At 44.3% G+C, this 17871-nt stretch overlaps 1 protein-coding gene across 1 annotated transcript in view; it reads left to right on the forward strand.

Annotated features, from left to right (window-relative positions):
- The window catches only part of LOC139464081 (triple functional domain protein-like), a 45214-nt gene that overhangs the window by 24503 nt on the left and 2840 nt on the right, over positions 1–17871 (forward strand). The window contains exon 2 of the mRNA XM_071245635.1: positions 14373–14447. Within this exon, the coding sequence (XP_071101736.1) occupies positions 14373–14447 (75 nt within the window). The remainder of the gene's footprint in view (positions 1–14372; positions 14448–17871) is intronic.

Consider the following 17871-nt stretch of genomic DNA (forward strand, 5'->3'; position numbering starts at 1 on the left):
TGCTGTGTGTAGTCTTGGTGAACACCCTGCTATGTGTAGTCTTGGTGAACATCTTGCTGTCTGTAGTCTGAATGAACACCCTGCTGGCTGTAGTCTGAAAGAACACCCTGCTGTCTACTCTGAATGAACACCCTGCTGTCTGTAGTCTGAATGAACAACCTGCTGTCTGTAGTCTGAATGAACAGCCCGCTGTCTAGTCTGAATGAACACCCTGCTGTCTACTCTGAATGAACACCCTGCTGTCTGTAGTCTGAATGAACACCCTGCTGTCTGTAGTCTGGAGGAACACCCTGCTGGCTGTAGTCTGAATGAACACCCTGCTGTCTACTCTGAATGAACACCCTGCTGTCTGTAGTCTGAATGAACACCCTGCTGTCTGTAGTCTGAATGAACAGCCCGCTGTCTAGTCTGAATGAACACCCTGCTGTCTACTCTGAATGAACACCCTGCTGTCTGTAGTCTGAATGAACACCCTGCTGTGTGTAGTCTGGAGGAACACCCTGCTGTCTGTAGTCAGGTGGAACACCCTGCTGTCTGTAGTCTGGGTAAACACCCTGCTGTCTGTAGTCTGGAGGAACACCCTGCTGTCTGTAGTCTGGAGGAACACCCTGCTGTCTGTAGTCTGAATGAACACTCTGCTGAATTCAGAATTGAGAGATGATTTGGTTCAGGAGCTGCTCATTAGTATTATCGTGGTTTAGATGTCATGAATATATTAACTCTTTTAACACCGTAGGCCGCTAGACCAGCCAAGAAGCATCGAGTCCCCAGACACCGAAGGCCAGTTAACCGGCTAATCCATAGTCACGTCAAAATAGTATATAATTTTATAAACCTACCAGTCATATCACTCATTTATTAAATCTATCACATTTCACAATGTCTGAAATACGTACTCCATTTCAATTTATAAATGTTTATCGATAGATTAAAATATTATTCACTATTTCCCACAATGTTATTGAAAATAAAATTCTCGGACACACACCTCGACAAAGGGCCCACATCAACATGTCAAACAGCAAAATATAGATGTTTCAAGCAAATCTTTATATATATTATGCAAAGTGTGAGCTGAGTAAAATAAAAAATATATATATATAAAAGTTGTCAAACTTACAGCTAAGTTATTATTATCTTTTGGTGCGATCGCGTGTAATGTAAATCAAATGACATCTGGGCTTTCGTCGCCTCGAATTCTCGGCTCGGACACAATGTTTGATGCAAAAATGTATGCATGAAAAATCTTTGTCATAGCTTGTAACCTGGCACAAAACATCCATGAAGCTCCATATTCTTAATAGTCAGGTATGGAACACCCTGTTGTCTGTAGTCTGGGTGAACACCCTGCTGCCTGTAGTCAGGTGGAACACCCTGCTGTCTGTAGTCAGGTGGAACACCCCGTTGTCTGTAGTCTGGGTGAACACCCTGCTGTCTGTAGTCTAGGTGAACACCCCGCTGTCTGTAGTCTTGTTGAACACCCTGCTGTCTGTAGTCTGGAGGTGCTCCCTGCTGTCTGTAGTCTGGGTGAACACCCTGCTGTCTGTAGTCTGGGTGAACACCCTGCTGTCTGTAGTCTGGAGGTGCTCCCTGCTGTCTGTAGTCTGGATGAACACCCCGCTGTCTGTAGTCTGAGGACGCTCCCAGCTGTCTGTAGTCTGGGTGAACACCCTGCTGTCTGTAGTCTGGGGGTGCTCCCTGCTGTCTGTAGTCTGGGTGAGCACACTGCTGTCTGTAGTCTGGGTGAACACCCTGCTGTCTGTAGTCTGGGGGTGCTCCCTGCTGTCTGTAGTCTGGGTGAACACCCTGCTGTCTGTAGTCTGGGGGTGCTCCCTGCTGTCTGTAGTCTGGGTGAACACCCTGCTGTCTGTAGTCTGGAGGTGCTCCCTGCTGTCTGTAGTCTGGGTGAACACCCCGCTGTCTGTAGTCTGGAGGTGCTCCCTGCTGTCTGTAGTCTGGATGAACACCCCGCTGTCTGTAGTCTGAGGACGCTCCCAGCTGTCTGTAGTCTGGGTGAACACCCTGCTGTCTGTAGTCTGGAGGTGCTCCCTGCTGTCTGTAGTCTGGGTGAACACCCTGCTGTCTGTAGTCTGAATGAACCCTGCTGTCTGTAGTCTGGGTGAACACCCCGCTGTCTTTAGTCAGGTGGAACACCCTGCTGTCTGTAGTCTGGTTGAACAACCCGCTGTCTGTAGTCTGGTTGAACACCCTGCTGTCTGTAGTCTGGATCAACACCCTGCTGTCTGTAGTTTTGGTGAACACCCCGCTGTCTTTATTCTGGAGGTGCTCCCTGCTGACTGTAGTCTGGATGAACACCCTGCTGTCTGTAGTCTGGGGGTGCTCCCTGCTGTCTGTAGTCTGGGTGAACACCCTGCTGTCTGTAGTCTGGAGGTGCTCCCTGCTGTCTCTAGTCTGGATGAACACCCCGCTGTCTGTAGTCTGAGGACGCTCCCTGCTGTCTGTAGTCTGGGTGAACACCCGGCTGTCTGTAGTCTGGGGGTGCTCCCTGCTGTCTGTAGTCTGGGTGAACACCCTGCTGTCTGTAGTCTGGGGGTGCTCCCAGCTGTCTGTAGTCTGGGTGAACACCCCGCTGTCTGTAGTCTGGAGGTGCTCCCGCCTGTTTGAGTCTGGGTGAACACCTTGCTGTCTGTAGTCTGGAGGTGCTCCCTGCTGTCTGTAGTCTGGGTGAGCATCCTGCTGTCTGTAGTCTGGGTGAACACCCTGCTGTCTGTAGTCTGGGTGAACACCCTGCTGTCTGTAGTCTGGAGGTGCTCCCTGCTGTCTGTAGTCTGGGTGAACACCCTGCTGTCTGTAGTCTGGGTGAACACCCTGCTGTCTGTAGTCTGGAGGTGCTCCCTGCTGTCTGTAGTCTGGATGAACACCCCGCTGTCTGTAGTCTGAGGACGCTCCCAGCTGTCTGTAGTCTGGGTGAACACCCTGCTGTCTGTAGTCTGGGGGTGCTCCCTGCTGTCTGTAGTCTGGGTGAGCACACTGCTGTCTGTAGTCTGGGTGAACACCCTGCTGTCTGTAGTCTGGGGGTGCTCCCTGCTGTCTGTAGTCTGGGTGAACACCCTGCTGTCTGTAGTCTGGGGGTGCTCCCTGCTGTCTGTAGTCTGGGTGAACACCCTGCTGTCTGTAGTCTGGAGGTGCTCCCTGCTGTCTGTAGTCTGGGTGAACACCCCGCTGTCTGTAGTCTGGAGGTGCTCCCGCCTGTTTGAGTCTGGGTGAACACCTTGCTGTCTGTAGTCTGGAGGTGCTCCCTGCTGTCTGTAGTCTGGGTGAGCATCCTGCTGTCTGTAGCCTGGGTGAACACCCTGCTGTCTGTAGTCTGGGGGTGCTCCCTGCTGTCTGTAGTCTGGGTGAACACCCCGCTGTCTGAAGTCTGGAGGTGCTCCCGGTTGTCTGTAGTCTGGGTGAACACCCCGCTGTCTGTAGTCTGGGGGTGCTCCCTGCTGTCTGTAGTCTGAAAGAACACCCTGCTGTCTGTAGTCTGAATGAACCCTGCTGTCTGTAGTCTGGGTGAACACCCCGCTGTCTTTAGTCAGGTGGAACACCCTGCTGTCTGTAGTCTGGTTGAACAACCCGCTGTCTGTAGTCTGGTTGAACACCCTGCTGTCTGTAGTCTGGATCAACACCCTGCTGTCTGTAGTTTTGGTGAACACCCCGCTGTCTTTATTCTGGAGGTGCTCCCTGCTGACTGTAGTCTGGATGAACACCCTGCTGTCTGTAGTCTGGGGGTGCTCCCTGCTGTCTGTAGTCTGGGTGAACACCCTGCTGTCTGTAGTCTGGGGGTGCTCCCAGCTGTCTGTAGTCTGGTTGAACACCCCGCTGTCTGTAGTCTGGAGGTGGTCCCGGCTGTCTGTAGTCTGGGTGAACACCTTGCTGTCTGTAGTCTGGAGGTGCTCCCTGCTGTCTGTAGTCTGGGTGAGCATCCTGCTGTCTGTAGTCTGGGTGAACACCCTGCTGTCTGTAGTCTGGGGGTGCTCCCTGCTGTCTGTAGTCTGGGTGAACACCCCGCTGTCTGAAGTCTGGAGGTGCTCCCGGTTGTCTGTAGTCTGGGTGAACACCCTGCTGTCTGTAGTCTGGGGGTGCTCCCTGCTGTCTGTAGTCTGGGTGAACACCCTGCTGTCTGTAGTCTGGGTGAACACCCTGCTGTCTGTAGTCTGGGTGAACACCCCGCTGTCTTAAGTCAGGTGGAACACCCTGCTTTCTCTAGTCTGGTTGAACAACCCGCTGTCTGTAGTCTGGTTGAACACCCTGCTGTCTGTAGTCTGGGTCAACACCCTGCTGTCTGTAGTTTTGGTGAACACCCCGCTGTCTTTATTCTGGAGGTGCTCCCTGCTGTCTGTAGTCAGGTGGAACACCCTGCTGACTGTAGTCTGGATGAACACCCTGCTGTCTGTAGTCTGGGGGTGCTCCCTGCTGTCTGTAGTCTGGGTGAACACCCTGCTGTCTGTAGTCTGGGGGTGCTCCCATCTGTCTGTAGTCTGGGTGAACACCCCGCTGTCTGTAGTCTGGAGGTGCTCCCTGCTGTCTGTAGTCTGGGTGAACACCTTGCTGTCTGTAGTCTGGAGGTGCTCCCTGCTGTCTGTAGTCTGGGTGAGCATCCTGCTGTCTGTAGTCTGGGTGAACACCCTGCTGTCTGTAGTCTGGGGGTGCTCCCTGCTGTCTGTAGTCTGGGTGAACACCCCGCTGTCTGAAGTCTGGAGGTGCTCCCGGTTGTCTGTAGTCTGGGTGAACACCCCGCTGTCTGTAGTCTGGGGGTGCTCCCTGCTGTCTGTAGTCTGGGTGAACACCCTGCTGTCTGTAGTCTGGGTGAACACCCTGCTGTCTGTAGTCTGTTTGAACACCCCGCTGTCTTTAGTCAGGTGGAACACCCTGCTGTCTGTAGTCTGGTTGAACAACCCGCTGTCTGTAGTCTGGTTGAACACCCTGCTGTCTGTAGTCTGGATCAACACCCTGCTGTCTGTAGTTTTGGTGAACACCCCGCTGTCTTTATTCTGGAGGTGCTCCCTGCTGTCTGTAGTCAGGTGGAACACCCTGCTGACTGTAGTCTGGATGAACACCCTGCTGTCTGTAGTCAGGTGGAACACCCCGCTGTCTGTAGTCTGGGTGAACACCCCGCTGTCTATAGTCTGGGTGAACACCCTGCTGTCTGTAGTCTGGAGAATTGAGAGATGATTTGGTTCAATAGCTGTTCATTAGTATTATAGGGGTTTAGATTTCATGAATATATTAATACCTAATTGCTGTAAAACCCATATCTTGTGACATATGCTAAGTTAAGAAAACATCTTAATTTGGCATCTTATGTTAACCTGCAATTGACCAATAGAACATTGCAGCACATTTGATAGAATGAATGGATGTGAACCTTCCATCTTCATGTGACCTAGCAAATGGACTATGTTAGAACCTGGGATATGTAGAAAGTCAATTGAAGTTGTTGAAGTTATTGTGTCTATAGCTGGTGACATGGAGGTAGAGTTACCTGCAGCTTGAGTAGACTCTGAGTCACCCCAATAGCTGTGGCTGGACCCCCCCCTTCAGTACAACCCCCCCCCCGCCCCCTCCCCTCAATCTCTCTCTCTCTCTCTGCTGGAAGAGGGAGGCAGACAAACTCATATTAGTTTGGACAGCTGGATGCAGGTGAAAAACATGTGAAGTCCCTGTGGGTATTTTGACTGAGAGCACACACATGGTGATATATGAGCACTAGTGGCAGGAGGAGCATTGCCACAGAGGAAGGGGGGAACAGGGAGCTGATGGTCGGGGAGGGGGGGAAGGGGGATATATCGCTTGTATCGCACCTGTGTAGAGCAGCTCACACATTTTTTGTTTTGTTGCTAGATTTAATATGGTTTATTAACAAGAGTAATATTTACAGGTTTGGGGTTTTCTCAGTTTGTGAGACAGATTCATTAGTCAGTGTGTTGGTGGAGTCTGTCTGTGGCTCCCTTCTGTTGGCTCCATGCAGTTGGCTCCACCCTGGGAGTCGGGGACTCGGGGATCAAACGTGCCGTCCATGGAGTATGTTTATTTAACAACGGACTGAAATGTGGCGTATATGGTGGTTTATATGGTGATGTATAACATACGGAGTAGTCTGTCCAGGTGTGCCATTGGATGACGTAGAGTATTAGCTGTGGGGTTGAGTACCTTATATTGACACACTTGATTACTATATGTTCCAGTGTATGATGCATATTCGAGTATATTGTGCACCTCTATTCTCAGGGATCAGGCAACAATGCTATTTTGTGTAGTGTGTACTATGCTCATCAAAAGAGATTGTTTTGCTCGTAGTTACATCTTGAATGAATAGGATATTACAAATTTGGTGAAAATGTTAATTGTACATGAAATTATTGAGGTAAAAGATCATCAGACATTTTTACTTATACTTCCTATGACACCAGGCATTTTCTTTTTGCACTAATTAATATAATCATCTGTGATTTTCTCATAAAATAGCCCGGAAATTATAAGCAATCACCGGTTTTACTCCCTAGATGTACCAGTGAACATCATAATTCTAGGGCTGTAACGATTCACCGATATCTGCGGTATCATCGATACACAGGTACAGGTGATACTTGAATTATCAGTTTGTGAGATGGGGGTACACTAAAAACGTCAGGAAGTGATAGAGTTACCTCCTGTGATGGCAGACGTAGCAGGTTCAACATGTAAGCATGGCAGAACACGAGGCATGGTGGTAGACGAGGTGCCGAATAACTATTACATTTAATGACCATTCCTTCATTTCAAACCGTTTTGTTAGATGTTTGAAGTAAGATGTTTCAAGTTGTCTTTCAGTGGTTTCATCCTTTCTTACTAAGTGTAGTGGTGTATCATGGTGCCAGTGGTCTCCTCAGTCTGTTTCATGATACAAGGCGATACTCAGCTCTAATTCCATCCTCAACAACTCAGCTGATATTGATCTTAGTCAATAGAAAAATCCTGAAACTATTATTGTACCGTGTATGGTAACAAAATGTATTGAAACTAAAACTACCTGTACAGCACATTGGTTTTCAAGACTAACTGACACAACAACCCTGAAAGTAGAAAGCAGGAAAAAAAATCAAAAAATCTTTTGTTCAACTCTATTTCAGGTGAAATAAACACGATTTTATCACAGCTGTTGATAAGAAATGGTGGATAATATATACAAAAATCTTTATTCTAACAATAATCCAAATCAATGGGTATCAAATCAATACTGAAACTTGTTTTTCATTCATAAGAAGCAGTAGTAATCTTGAAGGTGAAAGTGTTTGTTTCTTTCCGACCACCTACATTGAATGTGGTAAACAAACCTCTAGGATCTAACGGCTTTATTACTCTTTTATACAAACTCAAAAAGTGGCAATAATTAATGTGGATGATAAAAAGAAACTTACATTCGTGTGTTTTGATAGGAATTATATAAAGACTGATTGATAAAAGTTTGAAAGCTGAGTGACCTCAGCAAGCCTCCGAGTTACTTGTGTTGACATATTTGATGTCTAAAGTCAGTGAGGTAAGTGTGTGTGGTGTGGTCAGGATGTTCACCTGCTGGGGACTTCAGTGTAGGATAATCTCCAGGAACACGCTGACACTTGTAACACATTAGGGTCAGGTATTGCAGGTCGTCTTGTGTCCTGTTTGTTGTGGGAGTAGCCGTCAGTGTGATTCACCTTCTGTTCCAACAATACTACATTCACCATCTCTCCTCCTGATGTGCCAACACTGTTGAATGACCTGAAGACATTGTGGTTTGGTAGGTCGTCTGACAATGTGGGATGACATGTCCACTTCTGTATTATTGCAATCTGTTGTTGCAATGTATTGTTGCAATGTGTTGTTGACTTCTGGCTGGGCCATATTGGCTTACATATAAGCAGATGCCTATACTTTTGCACCACTTGGTGCCCATCACAGCCATGTTACACCGATCACAGCCATATCACACTGATCACAGTCATATCACACCGATCACAGCCATATCACACCAATCACAGTCATATCACACTGATCACAGCCATATCACACCAATTACAGTCATGTCACACAGATCACAGTCATATCACACTGATCACAGCCATATCACACCAATTACAGTCAAGTCACACCAATCACAGCCATATCACACCGATCACAGCCTTTTCACACCAATCTCAGCCATGTCACACTGATCACAGCCATATCACATCAATCACGGCCATGTCACACCGATCACAGCCATATCACACCAATCACAGCCATATCACACCAATCACAGTCATATCACACTGATCACAGCCTTTTCACACCAATCTCAGCCGTCACACTGATCACAGTCATATCACACCAATCACATCCATATCACACTCATCACAGCCATGTCACACCGATCACAGTCATGTTACACCGATCACAGTCATGTCACACCGATCACAGCCTTGTTGTACCAATCACAGTCATATCACACAGATCACAGCCATATCACACCAAACACAGCCATGTCACACCGATCACAGTCATGTCACACAGATCACAGTCATGTCACACCGATCACAGCCTTGTCACACCAATCACAGTCATGTCACACCGATCACAGTCATGTCACACCGATCACAGCCTTGTTGTGCCAATCACAGTCATGTCACACAGATCACAGCCATATCACACCAAACACAGCCATGTCACACCGATCACAGCCATGTCACACCGATCACAGCCTTGTCACACCAATCACAGTCATGTCACACAGATCACAGCCATGTCACACCGATCACAGTCATGTCACACCGATCACAGCCTTGTTGTACCAATCACAGTCATGTCACACAGATCACAGCCATATCACACAGATCACAGCCATGTCACACCAATCACAGCCATATCACACTCATCACAGCCAAGTCACACCGATCACAGTAATATCACACCGATCACAGTCATGTCACACCGATCACAGCCATGTCACACCGATCACAGTCATGTCACACCGATCACAGTCATATCACACTGATCACAGCCATGTCACACCGATCACAGTCATGTCACACCAAACACAGTCATATCACACCGATCACAGCCATATCACACCGACCACAGCCATGTCACACCAATCACAGCCAAATCACACCCATCACAGCCATATCACACCCATCACAGCCATATCACACCCATCACAGCTAAATCACACCCATCACAGCTAAATCACACCCATCACAGCCATGTCACTTTATCATGTTTGGGTCATTCTAAAAAAAAGTGAGTTTTTTAGTCCGAGTTGAATAACAATTAAAATATTTATTTTAGATATGTTTAAACACAAGTGTTTTTCGTAGAACATACCATGGTGTCTGAAAGTTAAGTTTCTGTATTTCTTATTAGGTATTTTATATTAATTAAAACTGCTTAATTGCGGTTAAATTGAGCTGAAGGGTGTGTCCGTAACCCTATGTTTGCACATCAACATTGTTTAATGTCGCTAAAAATATTTTTTTTTATGTAAATAATGTTTATATATTGTACATTACCTTTCTAACTCATGATATAAAATTATCTTTTGAAGATACACTCTTTTATTTATATTGGTTTTTGGTAAGAAACACTTGTACATAAAAAAGTGTCTGTCCTGTTACCAGGATGGATCAAAACTGAAAAATAAATAATCCTTCAAGATTCCCATAATTCAAAATAACAGAAATACAGCTTACTTCCTGTACTATCATGGCAGCAGTGTCCTTCAAGTGAGAGAAGACCTTGGATAATTCTGCTTGACAGGGAAGTTTATTCCTATCATGAATACTCTTTTCTTATGTCTGTGCTGTTACTGCTCATTTTTGCCAAAACAAATATCTTTTTCTAAAACCATTTTTTCAGAATATTAGAAAAAATGAACTGTTCACAATGCCATGTGGTCTCAACATTTCAAGGGAAGTCTCATTGAAAAAACCTGTAATTAATGTCAATTTGTCTATGCTGTTACTGTCTGTGCTGTTACCTTCAAACATGTAACAGGACAGACATTCCGTGGTAACAGCACAGACTTATCATCATCTTAAACTGTCTTTCCTTGTTTAACCAATCAATAATATAATTACCATGATAACTCAAATAATTCCTTTTGAAATAACACAGACATTCAAAAGGCTATAGTTGTACAAATCTTCCAAGCTGAATAAAAACAAGTTGCTCAAGACTTAAAAGTAACAGCAGAGACAAATATTGGTAACAGCACAGACATTTGGTCAGCTTTATCTAACTATTCTTGTCCAATCACTCAATATTCAAATTTTATGAAACATTAAGACATATGTTTTCAAATTTATCACAGTTTAGAAGAAAACATATACATAAAAAATAGACTACTTTGTTGAAGATAGTTATCTGATGAAAAAGTAACAGCACAGACATTCCGTGGTAACAGCACAGACTTATCATCACCTTAAACTGTCTTTCCTAGTATAACCAATCAATAATATAATTACCATATCAACACAAATAATTCCTTTGAAATAACACAGGCATTCAAGAGGCTATGGTTGTACAAATCTTCCAAGCTAAATAAAAAAAATTGGTTAAGACTTAAAAGTAACAGCACAGACATTTGGTTATCTTTATCTAACGTTTCTTATCCAATCACTAAGTATTCTAATTTTATGAAACATTAAGAGATATGTTTTCAAATTTATCACAGTTTAGAAGAAAACATATATACATAAAAAATAGACTACTTTGTTGAAGATAGTTATCTGATGAAAAAACAACAGAAGGGTGGAGAAGACAGGTGGTGTGGTGGAGAAGGGTGAGGTTGTGAAAAGTGTAGAGAGGACAGGTGGTGTGGTGGAGAAGGGTGAGGTTGAGAAAAGTGTGGAGAGGACAGGTGGTGTGGTGGAGAAGGGTGAGGTTGAGAAAAAGGTGGAGAGGACAGGTGGTGTGGTGGAGAAGGGTGAGGTTGAGAAAAGTGTGGAGAGGACAGGTGGTGTGGTGGAGTAGGGTGAGGTTGAGAAAAAGGTGGAGAGGACAGGTGGTGTGGTGGAGAAGGGTGAGGTTGAGAAAAAGGTGGAGAGGACAGGTGGTGTGGTGGAGAAGGGTGAGGTTGAGAAAAGTGTGGAGAGGACAGGTGGTGTGGTGGAGTAGGGTGAGGTTGAGAAAAAGGTGGAGAGGACAGGTGGTGTGGTGGAGAAGGGTGAGGTTGAGAAAAAGGTGGAGAGGACAGGTGGTGTGGTGGAGAAGGGTGAGGTTGAGAAAAGTGTGGAGAGGACAGGTGGTGTGGTGGAGTAGGGTGAGGTTGAGAAAAAGGTGGAGAGGACAGGTGGTGTGGTGGAGAAGGGTGAGGTTGAGAAAAGTGAGAGTGACATTTTACTATCCGTTCCAGATGATACAGAAGAGTGTCTTGGAAAATGTGTGGTTGTGTTATATGATGGTTTTCCATATCCTGGATACATAGATGTTTCTACCCATGATATATATGTGGAATGCATGCACAAGCCTGGCAAAAAAATGGGATCATTATTATAATGGGACATTATTACCATCATTCCTGAACGAAAGAAGATTGAAGGCACTGCTTCCCACTTCAGTGTTGAAAACATTTACTGGGAAGCTATTACAGATATGATAAAACAGAAACAATAAACAACCTGTGGTTTCTGGGTGAATGAAAGGCACCATTTAATTCTGGCACAAATCAAATAATCATAGATTCAAGTGAATTGTACTTTTAAAGAAACTATAATTCACCTTTTCAGGCCATTTATTTGAGTATTTGCGAATACAATTGCAAAAGAATACAGCTTCAACAGGAAATCTTCTGACAAGGTTTTTTTCTCCAGATTATGTTGATGTTTGACATGGATAAAGTTGGTTATTGTGTTGTTGCTTCATGACAAAAACTGTCACATGACTATTTAGTGTAAGTTTAAATCAATTTAAATTCTTTGTAATTCTAGGGATTAACCCAAAATGCAAAAGTTAGTGTCTTTGGCGTTACTTCCGTCTGTGCTGTTACCTACCAGTATCCTACATTCAGATTACATAGAAGAACATTCAGTTAATAACATCCATATGATCAGATACTGTTAATTAAGCAAAACATTTTCTTATTTGTCAGAGTTCAAAACTTTGAACTTCTGAACAGGATAGTTGACTGCAAACATAAGTTTGTCCGTCCTGTTACTTTCAATTGTCCGTCCTGTTACCGACCGGTTTCTATAGTTCAGATTACATACAAGAATATTCAGTTAATTACACCTTATATGTTCAGGTGTAATCAACTGCACATACTTTTTTCGTATTTGTCAGATATTTCAAAATCTTGAAACTCCTGAACATTATAGTTATCTGCAATCAAAGCCGATTGTCCGTCCTGTTACTTTCAATTGTCCGTCCTGTTACTACGTTGTCTGTCCTGTTACCAGCACTTAAAATAGAAATATACTGATTATTTATTTTTATTTTTCAGAAGAACATATTTGAATTCAAACATATATCATCTAATGAAGTATATGTGTCAAATATAAGATGCAATAATCAGGGTATGTTTGTCATATTGGATTTGAATAAATTCAAATGTTTTCATTTGACTCAAATGCTGGACAAATCTGTCCATAAAATAATGTATCCAATCTCTTTTTAATTGTACTCATTGAAATATTAAACAATACATTTAAAAACAAGAACTGACATGATTTGTGTTGAACTTTGAAAAATATTGTTACAGAAAATATAATTGTTAAAATGGTAACAGGACAGACATATTTTTCCTATTCAGTGTTAATTAATTATCATAATTAGGACATCATTGATTATTAAGGTGTCATTTTGCTTAACATTATTATTCAGAAGTTACTTTGTGTACTGAGTCAATAAAAAAGGAATTTTACAAAAGACAATTTTGATGTTTTTGCTTAGTTGAAATTCTGACATTTTTTGAGAATGACCCGTTTATGTACCATTGAAAGTTGATCACACTTCCCTACAATAACTTCAGCATATTGGGTACGCTAATGTGTTACCTGTACTCAATAGACTAATTTCTTATGACTTTAGCATGTTTAGTGTGTCACTGTATGTTTAGGTATTTGCATGTACATGTATATGTAAGTAGATATAGTCAGATTCCTCATCCCCTGTGTGGATGAATGTCAAGGTGCCGTCATTCTAATACTGATGGAAATGATGGTCCAAATTGATCCAGCATGTTTTGCTTATTGTAATTTGGGAGATTATTGTTACATTATGTTCCATAAACATCTTTGTGCTATTTTGTTGTACCCTCGTCGGACATATCTAGAACTGGAAGTATGTACATTGCCAGGAGCTGACTGGCTCCCGAGGGGAATCACTGGGCAGATTGATTCCCGGGAAGTATGACCATATGATAACAGCAGTGGATAACACTATTATATCCTGTAATGATGCTTGCTGTAATCGGGCTGAGCAGCGAGGCCGCCAGTGTAGACATGCAGCAGCAGAGCATCAACATGATCAAGAGCGAACCAATATTTTAGTGGAAAATAACATCCCGTTTATCTTGTCTCCTGTAATAGAACCTGACTGTGACTAGCCTGTACCCAGTCTGTATATATATATCACAATGCAGGTGACTAGCCTGTACCCAGTCTGTATATATATATCACAATGCAGGTGACTAGACTGTACCCAGACTGTATATATCACAATGCAGGTGACTAGACTGTACCCAGACTGTATATATCACAATGCAGGTGACTATAGACTGTACCCAGTCTGTATATATCACAATGCTGGTGACTAGCCTGTATCCAGTCTGTATATATCACAATGCAGGTGACTATAGACTGTACCTAGTCTGTATATATCACAATGCAGGTGACTAGACTGTACCCAGACTGTATATATATCACAATGCAGGTGACTAGACTGTACCTAGACTATACCCAGATTGTATATATCACAATGCTGGTGACTAGACTGTACCCAGATTGTATATATCACAATGCAGGTGACTAGACTGTACCTAGACTGTACCCAGTCTGTATATATTTCACAATCCTGGTGATGAGACTGTACCCAGACTGTATATATATATATATATCACAATTCTGGTGACTAGCCTTTTCCCAGTCTGTATATATCAATATGCCTGTGACTAGACTGTACTAAGTCTATGTACCCTGTGATAACAAGTCACAGCATCAATCTCTGGATTGTCTGGTCCAGACTTGATCATTTACTGGCTGCCATTATTTAGAAGGAATATTAATCAACAAACATATTCCGTGTATCTAGACTGTCCCATATCTACAATAGATGATCCCTGTAACTAGACTGTGCTCAGTATGTATATAACCTTAGATGATCCCAACTGCATGTCGAGTGATGGGAGGTAACAGTGTGCCTCTGTGTTGCAGGAGGAAGAAGAAACGATGGCTTGAAGGCAGCCGACATCGTACCCATCCTACGGGAGAGAGTGGCCTACCTGTCAGGTAAGTGATGTTCTCATACTTGCTACACCCCCATCCTGTTGCTTTCTGTCAAACAGTAGTGACGTCCAGCTGGCCTGTTAGAGAAGATTTGAGCTAGCTCACCTGACTAAAAGTCAAGTGAGCTTATGACCCCCTTGTCCATCGTGCAATGTCTGGCAAAACGTTTTCTCTTCAGAAACCACTGGTCCAATGCAGCTGAAACTCCACATGCTTGTTCTCACCAATGATGACACCTCATTTTGTTCCACAGGTTTGAAACAGGTTTTTTAACATGATCGCCACGACTTAGCCATAATTAAACCACTATTTCTGGATATCATTCAGCCATATTTATTCAAAATTTGGTGTTTGTGTAGTTTGTAGTGGGGCTCTGTTTTTATGTGATATTTCAAATTTTGACCTCTGCACTTTGAAACATGCTGTTAAATTTTATCAAAATGCATTGCCTTTAATTGTAAACATCATCTCCTCAGAAACCACATGACCGAAGTAGCTGGAATTTCACGTGCTTGCACCCACCAATGATGATACTTGAACTTGCACAAGAGGTTTGAATCTGATGGCAGTTTTATTGAAAATCCTCTTTGTGGCCTCTGCTCAAAATATAATATTCTTAAATTCAATCACAATGCATTTTTGGCTTTGTAATCACTTTCTCTGACCTTGACTTAGGAAGCTGAATTTTGGCATGTATGTTTTATGTTATGATGACAGCATACTTTGTTCAAAGCAATGCTGACAGCTACTTCAGTGAGAAAGATTTCTGTCTTTGGTAACTTTTTTACTCCTGACAACATATCGAGGTGAGCTACAGTGCCGTGGTACTATTTTGTTATTGCTAAGGACTTACTAAGAGAACCTACAAATTTTGGTAAGGTAAGCTTCAAAGCGATGTTTTAAAAATCCAAATGAGAGACGTAATTGTAAGACCTGGTAGGCCAGGGCCCACTTGCACAAAGCGATCTTAGAGCTAAGATGATCTTAACTCCCATACTTTAACATAGGCTTACAATGGTCGTAGCGCTAAGATCTTTGTGCAAGTGGGCCCAGGTGAGCTCCAGTCCCACAGTTTGTGTGTGGGGCCCCACACGGTGACTACACAGTGACTACACGGTGGCAGCACGTGCTGGGACAGGGTGTCGGGCTGCTGCATTGTTCCCATGTTAACCAAGTGGCAAATTGAAATGGGGTAAATACTTTCAGTTGTGTTACAGCCACACTCTGTTGTGGGCAAGTCAGGTGGAAGTCATTGAGAAGTCGTATTTTGTTTCCAGATAAGATTGTATCACCTGCTTTCAATTATATAACAAGTGTGTCACACTAGTGGCTGACTGAGTGTTTTCATCAAAGGACTGATACTGGACCCTGTGTCTCACACAGACAGTCACTGGACCCTGTGTCTCACACAGACAGTCACTGGACCCTGTGTCTCACACAGACAGTCACTGGACCCTGTGTCTCACACAGACAGATACTGGACCCTGTGTCTCACACAGACAGACACTGGATCCTTTGTCTCACACAGACAGATACTGAACGCTGTGTCTCACACAGACAGTCACTGGACCCTGTGTCTCACACAGACAGAAGATCCGGGGACACAGTTAAGATCCGGGATAGAATAGGTCTTCAGCAACCCATGCTTGTTGTAAAAGGTGCCTTCGCTTGTTGTAAGAGACAACTAACGGGATTGGGAGGTCAGGCTCGCTGACTTGGTTGATGCATCGCATCTCATCCCAATGGCGTGGATTGTCTGGTCCAGACTCGGTTGTTTACAGACCTCTATCATATAGCTGGAATATTGCTGAGTGCGGGATTAAACAACAAATAAACAAAACAAACAAAGATAATGGACCCTGTGTCTCACACAGACAGACATGGAACCCTGTGTCTCACACAGACAGATACTGGACCCTGTGTCTTACACAGACAGATACTGTACACTGTGTCTCACACAGATACTGAACCCTGTGTCTCACACAGACAGATACTGAACGCTGTGTCTCACACAGATACTGGACCCTGTGTCTTACACAGACAGATACTGGACACTGTGTCTCACACAGACAGATACTGGACCCTGTGTCTCACACAGACAGATACTGAACACTGTGTCTCACACAGATACTGAACGCTGTGTCTCACACAGACAGATACTGGACCCTGTGTCTCACACAGACAGATACTGAACGTTGTGTCTCACACAGACAGATACTGGACCCTGTGTCTCACACAGATACTGAATGCTGTGTCTCACACAGACAGATACTGGACCCTGTGTCTCACACAGACAGATACTGGACCCTGTGTCTCACACAGACAGATACTGGACCCTGTGTCTCACACAGATACTGGACCCTGTGTCTCACACAGACAGATACTGGACCCTGTGTCTCACACAGACAGATACTGGACCCTGTGTCTTACACAGACAGATACTGGACACTGTGTCTCACACAGATACTGAACCCTGTGTCTCACACAGACAGACACTGAACGCTGTGTCTCACACAGACAGATACTGGACCCTGTGTCTCACACAGACAGATACTGGACCCTGTGTCTCACACAGATACTGAACCCTGTGTCTCACACAGACAGATACTGAACGTTGTGTCTCACACAGACAGATACTGGACCCTGTGTCTCACACAGACAGATACTGAACGCTGTGTCTCACACAGACAGATACTGAACGCTGTGTCTCACACAGACAGATACTGGACCCTGTGTCTCACACAGACAGATACTGAACGCTGTGTCTCACACAGACAGATACTGAACCCTGTGTCTCACACAGACAGATACTTGACCCTGTGTCTCACACAGACAGTCACTGGACCCTGTGTCTCACACAGATACTGAACCCTGTGTCTCACACAGACAGACACTGAACACTGTGTCTCACACAGACAGATACTGGACCCTGTGTCTCACACAGACAGATACTTGACCCTGTGTCTCACACAGATACTGAACGCTGTGTCTCACACAGACAGATACTGGACCCTGTGTCTCACACAGACAGATACTGAACGCTGTGTCTCACACAGACAGATACTGAACCCTGTGTCTCACACAGACAGATACTGGACCCTGTGTCTCACACAGACAGTCACTGGACCCTGTGTCTCACACAGATACTGAACCCTGTGTCTCACACAGACAGTCACTGGACCCTGTGTCTCACACAGACAGATACTTGACCCTGTGTCTCACACAGACAAATACTGGATCCTTTGTCTCACAGAGACAGATACTGAACGCTGTGTCTCACACAGACAGATACTGAACGTTGTGTCTCACACAGATACTGAACGCTGTGTCTCACACAGACAGATACTGGACCCTGTGTCTCACACAGACAGATACTGGACCCTGTGTCTCACACAGACAGATACTGAACACTGTGTCTCACACAGAT

This window comes from Haliotis cracherodii, unplaced genomic scaffold (assembly GCF_022045235.1).
Source record: "Haliotis cracherodii isolate W230 unplaced genomic scaffold, xgHalCrac1.p SCAF_16, whole genome shotgun sequence".
NCBI lineage: Eukaryota > Metazoa > Mollusca > Gastropoda > Lepetellida > Haliotidae > Haliotis > Haliotis cracherodii.